The sequence below is a fragment of the Zootoca vivipara genome, chromosome 16 (genome assembly GCF_965207765.1).
Source record: "Zootoca vivipara chromosome 16, rZooViv2.hap1.1, whole genome shotgun sequence".
NCBI classification, from domain to species: Eukaryota; Metazoa; Chordata; class Lepidosauria; order Squamata; family Lacertidae; genus Zootoca; species Zootoca vivipara.
Genome location: NC_142599.1, coordinates 4,651,802 through 4,665,400, shown reverse-complemented (window position 1 = coordinate 4,665,400; position 13,599 = coordinate 4,651,802). Strand labels below are relative to the sequence as shown.

At 43.5% G+C, this 13,599-nt stretch overlaps 1 protein-coding gene across 2 annotated transcripts; it reads right to left on the bottom strand.

Annotated features, from left to right (window-relative positions):
• Positions 1 to 1,558: 1,558 nt before the first annotated feature.
• ANAPC7 (anaphase promoting complex subunit 7) lies at positions 1,559 to 13,206 on the bottom strand. Of its 2 annotated transcripts, none has more exons than XM_035098113.3 (11): positions 12,988 to 13,206; positions 9,113 to 9,299; positions 8,555 to 8,674; positions 8,261 to 8,372; positions 7,208 to 7,361; positions 6,396 to 6,538; positions 5,519 to 5,636; positions 4,330 to 4,526; positions 3,888 to 4,112; positions 2,234 to 2,384; positions 1,559 to 2,048 (listed from the first exon to the last, which is right to left on the bottom strand). In XM_035098113.3, exons 1-11 carry the CDS (start codon positions 13,086 to 13,088, stop codon positions 1,859 to 1,861), a joined length of 1,698 nt encoding a protein of 565 aa, XP_034954004.1. In that variant the 5' UTR covers positions 13,089 to 13,206; the 3' UTR covers positions 1,559 to 1,858. The 2 variants fall into 2 exon arrangements, with proteins under 2 accessions (XP_034954004.1, XP_088515618.1); XM_088659492.1 differs by lacking the exon at positions 12,988 to 13,206 and adding an exon at positions 12,804 to 12,962.
• Positions 13,207 to 13,599: the final 393 nt, after the last annotated feature.

The following is a 13,599-nucleotide window of genomic DNA, read 5'->3' as shown; positions in this document are numbered from 1 at the left end:
GTCGACCACAGCAAACTATGGCAAGTTCTTAAAGAAATGGGAGTGCCTGATCACCTCATCTGTCTCCTGAGAAATCTCTATGTGGGACAAGAAGCTACAGTTAGAACTGGATATGGAACAACTGATTGGTTCAAAATTGGGAAAGGAGTACGACAAGGTTGTATATTGTCTCCCTGCTTATTTAACTTATATGCAGAATTCATCATGCGAAAGGCTGGACTAGATGAATCCCAAGCCGGAATTAAGATTGCCGGAAGAAATATCAACAACCTCAGATATGCAGATGACACAACCTTGATGGCAGAAAGCGAGGAGGAATTAAAGAACCTTTTAATGAGGGTGAAAGAGGAGAGCGCAAAATATGGTCTGAAGCTCAACATCAAAAAAACCAAGATCATGGCCACTGGTCCCATCACCTCCTGGCAAATAGAAGGGGAAGAAATGGAGGCAGTGAGAGATTTTACTTTCTTGGGCTCCTTGATTACTGCAGATGGTGACAGCAGTCACGAAATTAAAAGACGCCTGCTTCTTGGGAGAAAAGCAATGACAAACCTAGACAGCATCTTAAAAAGCAGAGACATCACCTTGCCGACAAAGGTCCGTATAGTTAAAGCTATGGTTTTCCCAGTAGTGATGTATGGAAGTGAGAGCTGGACCATAAAGAAGGCTGATCGCCGAAGAATTGATGCTTTTGAATTATGGTGCTGGAGGAGACTCTTGAGAGTCCCATGGACTGCAAGAAGATCAAACCTATCCATTCTTAAGGAAATCAGCCCTGAGTGCTCCCTGGAAGGACAGATCGTGAAGCTGAGGCTCCAATACTTTGGCCACCTCATGAGAAGAGAAGAATCCTTGGAAAAGACCCTGATGTTGGGAAAGATGGAGGGCACTAGGAGAAGGGGACGTCAGAGGACAAGATGGTTGGACAGTGTTCTCGAAGCTACGAACATGAGTTTGACCAAACTGCGGGAGGCAGTGCAAGACAGGAGTGCCTGGCGTGCTATGGTCCATGGGGTCACGAAGAGTCGGACACGACTAAACGACTAAACAACAACAACAAATGCAGGAAAGGATTATGTGGTTTAGATATTGCTAATTGGTATTACCCAGTAAGAAGTAACCTTAAGAACCTTTCACTGGCTGTAATTTCCTCAACGCTGCTCCATTTCACTTTCTCTAATATCCTTACAGAGGCTTAAAAGGGGTGGCACGTTAGCACAGAATGTGAAAATAACCAACTATTTCACAGGCCACAATTTCTTGTGTATATAGATTCATCAGCTATAGAATTGCTCATCAGTTAGGAGCATGAAGCAGCATGCTTCTATTTTAGAGTGTGCATGCTAAATAGCCTCCACAAAAAACACTGGGGAGGCTGGAAAGAAATTTACTGCCCGTGTGTGAGACTCCAGCAGCTTTCTGGAGGAGTTTGTGTATCTAAAGACACTGTACAGGCTTTGCGAATAAAGCCTCTTTTGTGAAAGGATATAAAAGCAGCCTACATTTATGCACCACTGGGGATCAAGCATAATTAGTTTACAACATGATTCTGACATCGTTTTAGTCATTAACAAATGTTTGAGAAATGCTTTATATCATTTGAAAGCTTCTAATTTTAGAAATAAGAACTCAAAATTGCTGCTTGGCACGAATGCCTCTCCAGCACTCAAGTTGCTCAGACTTCACCATGAAATAAGGAGCACTGAGAGCATAACACAGAAACAAAAAAGGGACAGAAGGGGCTGCTTGGATCTTGCCTCAGTCCAGTTCTTGCAGCAGCACACAATTCTTCATTCCAGGGAGAAGAATGTCTTATTGGGCGTCAATCATCAAGGGCTATGGTCCCAGGAAGGCGATTTCACTGCATACCAAACCACTGTTCTTGATCCGCCCACTGGGCTGCCTCACTGTCACTGCCTTCTAGGTCCCCTTCCTCTCCACTCCCTTCCATGTCATCCACATCTTCCTCCTGGGTGGCATCCGTTGGACTTTCCTCTTTTTCCATTTTCTGCATTCCCTCCAGTGACTTTTGATCATTGGGATCCAAACTGGGGGAACAGAAAGTAAGAGAAAGACATCCTGGAGTCAGGGAGCAGTAGCAAGAGCAGGGCAGGCAGCTAGCTCATGCACATCTCTCTTTAGCTCAGTGACATCTACCAGCAACCCACAGATAAAACGCCTACAACCCTCTTTCAACTCATGGCCATCACAACAAGATTTTCCAGAAACTTACCTTAGAGCAATACTGTACTGGTCCATGGCTTCCTGATACTCATTGACAGCCACAAGGAAGTCCCCTAACATTCGATGGAGAATGCAATCACTCTGGTTGGCAAGGGCATTCCTCAACAAAGCTATTCCGTCTTCATATTTCTGTTCTCGGCCTGTCAATAAGAAGGCTTATTTCAAGCTATTTATGTTGAGGCTATCATCCAAAAAAAGAAATAATAACTAAGTGTATGAGGCTTTATTTTAATTTGCAGATTCATAGATTGCCTCACAGCCAAAAGCTGATCTTGCTTTTTTATCTTGCACAACAAGATAAAAATAAGAAAAAACACAAAAGCCTATGCACCCAGCAAACTAAAACAATTTCTACAGTTATGCATGCATATACACATTTTTCGCAGTAAGGTTTTCAGAGGGGTAACAGTGTCTTTCAGAGGATGTGGAGATTGTGTTTTCCTGTGACATATACAAGAAGTTGCCATCGCCATCACCTTTCTTCTGTGACAGAGAAGGAAGAATGGCTATTCTTAGAAGGTACAGTGGTGCCTCGCTAGACGAATTTAATTCGTTCCACGGGTCTTTTCTTATAACGAAAAATTCGTCTAGCAAATCCCATAGGAATGCATTGATTATTTTATTTTATTTTTAAAAAATTGCCCATAGGAACGCATTTATTGAATTTCAATGCATTCCTATGGGAAACCGCGATTCGCTAGACGAATTTTTTGTAAAACGAATTCGTCTAGCGAAGCAACCACTAGAAAAAACCTTTCGTTAAGCGGAAATTTCGTTAAGCAGGGCATTTGTTAAGCGAAGCACCACTGTAGTTGCATTTAAGAAATTTTACAAACCACCTGTAAGGGGGTGGGCTTACAGGGAACAGCCACCCCTCATCAAATCCAGTTCTTTGAATGGCTCTGACAACAGCAGAGGGGCAGGAGACAAGGAGGAAGTGAGCGGAGCAGGGCAGGGCAGGGCAGGGCTCAGGCAGTATCCAAGAGCACTGTCTACAGCCTATGATACCAGCAAGGGAGGAGGGGCCAGCAGAGAGTTCTAGCAGAGGGGCATCCTTTCAAATTCACCCCGGAACTGAGGCGATCAGCGGCTCGCAAATGCAGGGGGCGGAGATTTGGGGTCCCCAAACTACTCTGCTGGGGGAGGAGCCGAAAAGCGCCATGGGGAGAATCTGATGATACTGAGTAGACATGTTTTCTTGAAGCTCTTGCACTGTAAATAGCATTCACAATAAAAGTCTTAAAGACAAGATGGTTTGGAGTGTCGTTGCTCGAGGGCAGCCAGCAACCTCCCTGACACCACCTAATGACCTATGGATTTGCAAACACTTTGAATTTTAAAGAGACACGCTAAAAAATACCAATTTATAGAAAATGACAAAACCCTGCATCCCAATTCACATGACTTCGTGCCAAAATGGAAAGCTCAAAATGTAATGAGTAATTCAACATGGGCATTTTCAGTTGGTAGTCCACAACAGGAGTGAGAGGGTGCTGTAAGTCAGAATATGGCTATAGAGAGATTTGGGTGAAAATTGCTGCCTTCCACCACCTTCAAGACTTGGTGGGAGTTGCATCTGCATACATCTCTATTCATGCTGAATAAGAATTGCACACAAGAAAAGAGGAGGGGCAAAGACTTACTGAGAAGTTCTGCCTTCTTTACCACCGCTTTGATGTAATCAGGGCGCTGTGTCAGTGCTTTGTCCAGCAATGTCTTTGCTTTCTCCTGTGCAACAGGATCTTCCAGACAAACAGTTGCCAGGAGGGTAAGTGTCTGTGCGTTGGCTCCCAGGGTTTTGTAGACATTGTTAGCCATGACTGTGGCTTCACGAAGACCATTGGATGCTAAGTAGCATTCAATGAGGCCTGAGGGTTAGAGGTAAAAGTCATTTGAGAGAAGATTTGGCTTTTCCCAAAACCAGCGCTCATCTAAACAATGGTCACAGAATTCAGTAGGCTGACAGTTCACAACTTTAAGGTGGGGTCTTGGCATGTCAGAATGACATCTCAGTGGTGACAGTCATATGTGGGCCTACAGGGTTTTAACAACTCCTGTTTGGAGAAGCATGTCCTTTTTACTTGCCTTCGTAGCAGTCCAGCCTGCAAGGGGCAAGCCGTATCGCTTCACGGAAGTGGATGATTGCCTCTTGCACTCTCCCCATGTTCCGAAGAGCAGCGCCTTTCAGCAGCAAAGCCTGCACACTATTGCTATTAAGCTGAATGGCTTTGGCTCCTAAATACAGGGCACGGGAATAGCGCTTGCTGTAGAAGCTATGACACCTGCAGAAAGAAGAGGGAATTGTGGTTAACATGCTCGGGAGGACGAGCAGATAGTTTTTCAGCCACAGCAGCATTGCCATTGTATTAAAGCATGTGGGCAGGACATCTTGCCAAAGTAGGATGGGCTATTCCAGTGTTTCTCAACCAGTGTGCCTCCAGATGTTTTGGGACTACAACTCCCATCATCCCTAGCTAGCAAGACCAGTGGTCAGGAATGATGGGAGTTGTAGTCCCAAAACATCTGGAGGCACACTGGTTGAGAAACACTGGGCTATTCTGTTATAGACCCACAGCATCCCCAACACCTACAACCTTCTATTTCAATTACTTTTGATGATGGGGGGGGGGTGGAATATAGTCTCAGTCTCTCTCTCTCTCTCTCTCTCTCTCACACACACACACACACACACAAATGTGTTCAGGAAATGTAATTTTAGCTTCAGCATTCTGAAATGTTACCTACTTTTTAGTGATGCCTCCAAAGTAATGAAACACATTAATAAATTTCTACTGTAGACAATAAATTTCTACTCTAGACAACCACAATAAAATGTTTTTTAAAGGGAAGATCTTAAGTACGTTTTGTAATTTTTGTAATCTGCCTTTAGCAGTGTTACTGAGAAGGCAGTTTACAAAATATATCAAAGGCTATTAGCTCCCTGAAGGAGAATTTTATTTCAGCAGAGTGGCCTTGGATATTTTTGGATCCAACACCTCTTAGAATTTCAAGAATAGCAAGAGGTGCTTTGACAGTGGCATTTCAATATTACGACAGTAAGGGAGACTCCAGGATATCTTACACAAAGATTTGGTCAAACTCCCACAGACTCCCAACTCCAAGTCAGTCAAGATTTTGCTGCCTGACACTAAGCCATTAGCAATAAACCCGAGATTACTTGGGAGACCATCTGACTCTCCTCATTAATAGGGTAGATTCTGCCTTCAGAAAGTTCAACATAAAAGCCAAACAGGAGCAAGAATCAGCCCATTACCCCGATACCACCCACGGCTCAGCATGCTGGTCAGAAATATTGAAGAGCCGGCAGCCAAGATTCTCCACATCCTCCAGGCGACCCTCGCGGGCTAACAAGTAGCCATAGACATCCATCCCTAAAGACAAAGCATGAAAGAGTTGGACACATACACACAAAAGCTATGAAGGAAAAAAGATCAAGAAAACCTAGAGGACAAGACTGTTCACATCTTTCACCTAAAAGGCAGGAACAGTGCTTAGATCCAAATGTTTTCTCAACTTCTATTCTATACACGTATCCACTAGCATAAATTCAAAATGAAGATTCAAAAATATTTCCCATAAAACTGGTTGCTCCAGTTTTAATCAGTTGTTACGTATTTTCCACATTATTTGGAGCTCCATGGTGATCCACATGTACAATTTGTGGGGGAAACAAACAGAAGACCTGCCATTCAAAGGGATCCCACTGGCTGGGAATTTGCTCAACACAAATTTGAAATATAACATCTTTTATTTTTGTACCATTAACCACAAATGTATTTTGTTGACATAATGCTGTTGTTGCATCAGCTGTAAACAATATAAATGTGTCTTCAACCAAATACAAGTGTTTTTGAGGTTTAACAATTTCTGATTTTAGTTACAGCAAATGTAAGGACAGAAGGAAGTGCCTCATTAGCACTAGTTTTTCTTTCAACCTTACCAACAAAAAATAAACTAGTGAGAATTTTTTGCTCCATTAAAAATATAGTAAAGGTTGCAGTACTACAAATACCTACATGGGAATTCAGTAGGATGTTTTTCTGAATAGACATGCATAGGATTGCACTATAAAAGTTGAATACAGAATACAAATTATTCTAACAAGCTCTCCATATTTTCTAGAGACTTACCTTTTATCAAATAAGGATCCAACATTTGCGCCTGCTCAAATTTTAGAATTGCATTCTTATTGTCACCCGCTCTGAAATAAAGATCAGCTAGGCTCCCTAGTATATCCACATTGTCCCTCAGTAGTGACTTTTTCTCCAGCGAGCTTTTGTGGGAAGAACAAATTGAAAGATAAGATCAATATATTGGAACCTCTTGGAGCATTTTTATTCTATTTTATTGAAAAAGGTACATTTCCTTAAGACAAACATATCTACATGTCACAATATATCTTTCTCCCCTACAGCATGTCTAGAATCAGAGCATCTTCCACCCAGAGAGGATTAAAAGGAAGGACATGATACAAATAAAGTCAGTAAGAGAAAGCTTTGCTTTCTTTCACAGTGGAACATCTCCAAATAATACTTGGGCCGCACACACTCCTCTAACAATATTAAGAATGCAACCACAATCAACTTGTTTCTAGGTCAGCTTGGTGCCCAAGGGGTATAGACTTCTTCGCCCATGGTGGGAGGGGAGGGGCTGCAGCAGCCGTGCAATTCTGGCTTCAGGGAGGGGGGCAGGGCAGGATCAGCGGCTGTGGCACCTCAACAGCATGACTAATAGTTGACCACAGGTTCCCCATCCCTGTTTTAAAAGACACATATATGTGGGATTTAAATTCCACAAGCTGTTAAGCATTCAAAACACTTAGCATTGTAATTGTCTTGCTGCAAAGGGCAAGTAGCCCTCAATACCCAAGTAGTACATCTTAGAAGATACCAGGCTAGAGGTTCTTTGAGAAAGCTCGTTTGCGTTTGTTCTAGATTCTTACCAGATGGTGTTGATTGCTCTGGTATTATCACCTGTGTGCACAAATGCATATGCCTTGATCCATACTGAGAGCCAGTCCAGGTTTGGGACACTCTGGATCACATTCATTGTCATGGAAGCGACTTCTGCACCTTTCACTGAGAGCGACAGCAAGCCTAAATGAGAAGCAACAGCTGTTGTGACCACCAATAATTGACCCAAGACTGGAGAACCAGTGATCCTCCAAAAGTTGCTGGATCAGTGTTAGAAACTGAGATACGAAAGCTAGGAGCTGAACGGCACCTTAAACCGAGGCTATGGGTGCAGCAACGGAATGCCTAGGCAAGCTTTTTTAATAACAAGAATACAAATCTGAAAGTGAATGAACTAAAACTAAAATATTTTGTTCATTTTTCACAAGATCTAGTCCTTCCCTTGCCCACCCCCCTAATATTCTTAAGAGGATCTCTTCTCCAGTCTTCAGAGAGTAGCTGGAAGTGGGGAGGCAGAAAAAGGTCCTCCTTTCCTTCCACTCTGCAGTTTTAATTTCAAATCTTACGGCAGTACTGCACCCAGAGCTCAGAAACTGCTCAGGCTAATGAAATTCCATGTTGCAAAAAGCACCTAGAACAATGGGAGTTTCGAGCAGTGCTGGACTAGAACTCCTATAAGTCCCATCCAACATGGCCATTGGTAAGCGATGAGGAGAACTGAAGACCAACAACATTTGAAGAGTCATAGGTTCCCTACTGCTGGACTAGTGATCAAGTCCTGCAGACAGGTGCATTTTGTAAAACTTATCCACACCAACGGTCTTGCCATCTCTAGTGCCACTCTTCCCTCAGATCAGAAAGATGCTATTGTTACTGCCTCTCCCAGCCCTTACGTCTTCTAAGACACAATACATGCAGCCATAACAAGCACCCCTTTAATGTCATAACTCATGAGGAGGCCAATGGCGGACTGCACTAATTCATATTTTGTTCAGCTGCCCATGCTAAGTCTGTTCAGATATACCAACATGTCTCAATCACAATTTTCAACAATAATAATTGATGGGAAGAAAAGTGGCTACCTAGGATGGCATCAAGGGCTAGTGGGCACTGCCTCAGCACTTCTTTGTAACTTGTCACAGAAGAGCGTTCCTGACCTGCCTTCTTGTACAAATTTGCCAGCATCATGTTAATCTGCAACCCACAGAAATCCAATGATGAGATAATGTTTTAATGTTGACATAAGACATAACATTTTGCACATTGATGTCAATGGATTTATTGAGTAGGAACAGCACTGGTTACAACCCTATAAATTGTATCCATATCTCAGCCAAAGGCTCCCAAGCAGCATAACTTAGCTAGGAAAGTACTACCTTTGGGGTTCTCTGTCTTGAAGGGATTCCATCAAGTATAGCAATAGCATCTTTGTCTTGCTTCAGCATTGTATAGCATTCCGCCATTTTGTACTTCACTTCAATTTCAGAAGGCAGGCACTAAAAAGACAACATACAAAATACAACAGTGGTCCAGTAACATATATAGGGCCACAAGTTCCCTGCCCCGATATATGGAGAGGATAGTCAATATCTAGGAAAAACCCTACGTGCTAGGGGTTGTCAGAGGTAATCTTTACTTTTCAGGAGTTTACTCCAAGGCTGGGATACTTTCCACATACATTATGAAGGAAAACTACAAGGCCATAACATATTTCTTAGGCTTCCAAGTCTCTGCCACCCCTATTCTGTCTATTCAAGGCAAGTGTTAAACCACATTCAATTTTATATTTAATTTCTCCCAGAACTCACATAAGAAAAAACTTTTCAGATATAAATGAATTCAGATAACAATCTTTTGCCATGTATAACAAACACTGAATGCAAGAATCTTGCACTGAGGCACCAAGCTATAATCAGAATTTAAGCTATGAACACCTGGCTCTGAGGAGCAGATGCAGCATTTCCAGTTGAGGGTCTCACTTTTGAAGTTTTACTCAGTGCTTTCTTCTGCTGCAAAGCCATTGTATACTTGCTGACAGCATTTCTATATTCCTTGTCATGGAAGAGAGAATCTGCGTGATATACAAGGAGCTGATACTTCTGCGATGGAGAAAATAACTCACTGTAAGAAACACAAGACAAACCAGTGTTAGCTGACCACATGAGGAAATCCTGGATCAAACATCCCTGAACTATTGAAAGGTGAAAACAATAAACAGAAACGTGTCTGTATTTAGAAACCACCAGTCAATTCCATTTTCTGACTATGCAATGCTATCCTACAATGACAGCATTAAGCATCCCCAAAATCTATTTTTGAAGGAGTTGATAAACTTTATCTGCCATTCAGGAAACTATGAACTTACCAAGTGATCTTAAGCAAACTATTATTTCAAGACACCTCTTCCAACATTTATTAAATTTCTATACCACCCTTCATCTGAAGGCAACAGGGTAGTTTATTAGTAGTACTATTAGTATTACAAATAGTGAGGGAACTACAGTGGCACCTTGGTTTACGAACTTAATCCGTTCTGAAGTCCATTCTTAAACCAAAGCGTTCTTAAACCAAGGCATGCTTTCCCATAGCAGCAGGGGACTCAATTTACAAACGGAACACACTCAACAGGAAGAGAAACATGTTCTTATTCCAAGGCAAAGTTCACAAACTTCTGGGTCCTACTTCTGGGTTTGCAGAATTACGCCAAGTTGTTCATAAACTAAGCTGTTCTTAAACCAAGGTACCACTGTACTTATAAAACTTTTTAAAAATTTACTGAGATAATGACTATAAAGAGCTTTGATAAAGCATCACATAAATGCTATCATGCTTAGTTGGCATCCATCTGTCTCAGGAGACAATGCAGGAGTGAGCCTTTGGGGGTGAAGTCAAGCTGCTGGAAGGTTGCAGTGCCTGCTGTGGCTGTAGAGACAGATGCGGGAGAGATGTTTTGTTGGCAGTTGGGGCAGATAGTTTATTAGTAGTACTAGCATTAGCATTCAGTTGTGATGCCGCAAATGCACCATGGCATTTCTTTTCTTTGCACTCCTCCGAGCGGCCATTTCTCCTCTGGCCACTGCTATGGATACCCAAATTGACTGCCTGTCTACTGTGAAGTTCATTGGATGACCATGGGTAAACCAGCCACACCCTCTCCGCTCTCTGAGCCTAACGTACTCTACAGAATTCTTGTGAAGATAAATGGAAAGGAGATGTGTGTCCCTTAGCCAAGTGTCCCTGTTGGTGCCTTTTGCACTGATGCTGAAGATGCCTTTTTAAAATATACAGTGGTGCCTCTCAAGACGAAAGTAATTCATTCCGTGAGTTGCTTCGTCTTGCGATAATTTCGTCTTGCGAAGCGCGCTTTGCCGCGGCAAAAGCCAACCAACGAACCAACCAAAAAAACACTGCAGCCATAGAAAACTTCGTCTTGCGAGTCACCAAAAACATCGCAAAACACTTTCATCTTGCGAGTTTTTTGTCGCGTGAGGCATTCATCTTGCAAGGTACCACTGTACTAGTATTCTATAGGGTTCAACTAATTTCCAAGGTCTCTTGTACTTAAATCCTGGAGAGGAGAGAAGGGTGAAGGGTAAATCCTGGAGAGAAGGGTGAAGCACATGTACATTGAGACACCATGCAGTGCACAGCTTGCCATTTCACACACGCCACAGGCGTTCAAATGTATTGGAACTACCAATAACCCACAGTAGGGAAATTATGTTTTTGATGGTCTAATTCTTAACCCAAAGTACCAGCGCCCTCTAGGCTTTTAAATCAGTATGGGTAGGTGTAGCAAGCATGTCAGTTATTTCAACAAAAGCCAAAAAGTCTTGTAAGCACCTTAAATTCTAAGCAGGTTGATTAAATGAGTTTTATCTTTTGAGAATACACATTCATTTGTGCTTAGTTAATGTAAAGATGAAAAAAAAACCTGTTTAAATACATGCAGCGCAGGCCTATGGATGTTTACTGGGATTTACTACTGTGTTCCGGAAGTGTGCAACAAACTGCAGCCTGAACAGATTTAGCGTAGTCCTCTTAATTAGCTGCATGAAGTATTATCAGCAGTCATCAGGTATCAGAATTGGCACTACTGCAGGTGCCACATAATACCTATTCTTCCAACTGTGGTTGTTTAGTATGGCAGCACCTGCACTTTGGAACTCCCTGCCTATTGAAATCAAGCAGGAGCCTTCACTGTTCGCTTTGTGGCGCCTGCTATTATTCCTGTTTAGACAAGCCTACCCAGATGCTTAGAAAGTTGCGGCAATTTTAATCTGTTTTAGTATTTTAACCCTTGTATGCTTTTAAGTCTGGTTGTGAATTTTTCTTGATTTTATTGTTTTGTCTTCTGTAAGCCACTTTGAGGTTTTTTTTTACAATGACGTCATAATTTTTATGAAATAAATAAACACTATAAAAAAAGATGGAAGAGGGAAAATGGGGCCAAACAACTGAAAAAGAAAAGAAAAAGCTACCATCCATGAAGATTCTATGGAGTCCTTTTAAGAGTGCAATCCTATGGAATTCAATAGGGCTTACTCCCAAGTAAACAGGGTTAGTAGGATGGAGCTGAACTCTCCTTTTCAGAGTGGTTGTTTTGCCTACTAGGCAAACAAAACCATCACTACTAAAAGCAGAAACACAGTGTCTGCAGGCAGATCGTATTTCCTGCAAAACATGTGGCACTGATTGCTGCCATTCATTACACAGACTCCAGGGCTAGGGAGACCTGGGTTCAAATCCCACTTGGTCATGCCGCTCACTGGGTGACCTCAGGCCAGGGCCAGAGAGCCTGTAGCCCTTGAGACTTTGCAATTTAATTTCCAATGTGCTTTTTTTGCTAACACTGGTGTGTTTGTGTTTGTGTGTGTTTACCATAAAGATCTCATTGTGACTTATGTGGGGGCTGCTTAAATTTTGCTGCGTACTTACCAAGATGGTTTTAATTTACTGCTCATGCCTACTTTCCTGTTATATTTTTGCAGTTATGTAAATCTTGAGCGCGGTTTTAACTATGGGAAGGGCAGCATGCAAAAAGAACGGTGATGAAGATGCTGCAAGGCTCCCCCCTCTCTTTTTCTTCACTTCATCACGTCAAAATGTTGGGAGTTGGGGGCCCAGTCGACATTTGGGGAGCCACAGGTTCCCCACATCACACTCTCAGCACAGCCCCAGCTTACCTCACTGGGCTGCTTTATTATTATTATTATTATTAAGGATTTGACTTCACTCCCGAAGGAAAACTCTTCCATTGTCTCACAGGAAGATGGATCCCATTGCCAACCAACAATCTATTGTTAACAATTATAACAAAAGAAGGGGGGAAAGCGAAACTCTAAGGCAGGGGCACAGAATGGGTGCAACTGCACATGGGTTAAAAACAACGAAGTCAGCGTGGTTGGTTTTTGTTCTTGTTATGTATTTTGTGTTTTTCTTTTATCTCGTATTTTTATGTGGCGAACTGCCCTGAGATCTACAGGTGAAGGAAGGGCGGTTTACAAAAGAAAGCAGAGTCCCGGGTTTGAGACGAGGGTGGCCTTGAATGTCACATTTAAAAGGCGACAGGAGGCTCCGGCCCTTCCTTGTCGAAATCTCAAGTCATGCGAGCTTTCGCCCAACCTCGCAGGGTTGTCGTGATGGCGGAGGGAAGCGAAGGAACAAAGGAGGAGCAGGATGGCGCTGCTCGGTCGGGGGGGAGGGGAGTTCGAGGACGGGGACGCGCGAGGGAAACGAGCCCTTTGTGGAGGCTGCAGTCGCGGCGCCGCCGCCGCCTCCCTCCCTCCTCGGGCCGCCCCCAACTCACGGGTTGTTGCCGCTCATGGTGAGCAGAAGCCCACTGAGGAGCCGCACGTTGGAGTGGAGCCCGGCGGCCGCCATCTCCCGCACATGATCTACCACGCTCATCGCCGCGGGCGAGCCGAGAGAAGGGCGAAAGAGGAGGAGGAGGAGGCTGAGGCAGCTACGAACTCGGCTACAGGGAAAGATGCGGGCCGCCTCAGGAACTCTAAAATGGCGCCTCTGCGAGGGGTCCTCGCGGAAAAGGCAGCCATGACAGCCGCGCAGAAAACGCCATTGCACAAAGCGCCAGCCCGACCGCGGTGGGGGTAAGGGCTGCCCGGGACGTTCGCCTGCGTAGGATATTACCCAGTTATTCACCACAAGAGCCGCAGCCCTGCCTCTGGTCTCCATATGCGCTTTTTTAAAAAAGATATGTTGTATATTCTTGTTAACGCAGAAAAGCGCGATAAGAAACATAAAGAAATGAGGCATTAGTGTAGGCACCCTCCTCTAACTAAGACCATTAGACTAGGGAGCGGGCGGCGAAAGATAGGCCTGAACATGCGCGTTAGGCGCCACTGCTATACCTCCAAAGCCACAGGCAGCCCAGGGAGGGAGCGAGCGAGAAAATATCTGA

What these genes read in the sequence shown, in the direction of transcription:
- ANAPC7 (XM_035098113.3), bottom strand. Translation starts at nt 13,088, where the DNA reads ATGAGCGTGGTAGATCATGTGCGGGAGATGGCGGCCGCCGGGCTCCAC. An exon ending in GGATCCTTATTTGATAAAAG is followed by an intron (nt 5,637 to 6,395) that starts GTAAGTCTCTAG and finishes CTTTGTCTTTAG; the next exon opens with GGATGGATGTCTATGGCTAC. An exon ending in AAAGAAGGCAGAACTTCTCA is followed by an intron (nt 2,385 to 3,887) that starts GTAAGTCTTTGC and finishes TCTTATTGACAG; the next exon opens with GCCGAGAACAGAAATATGAA.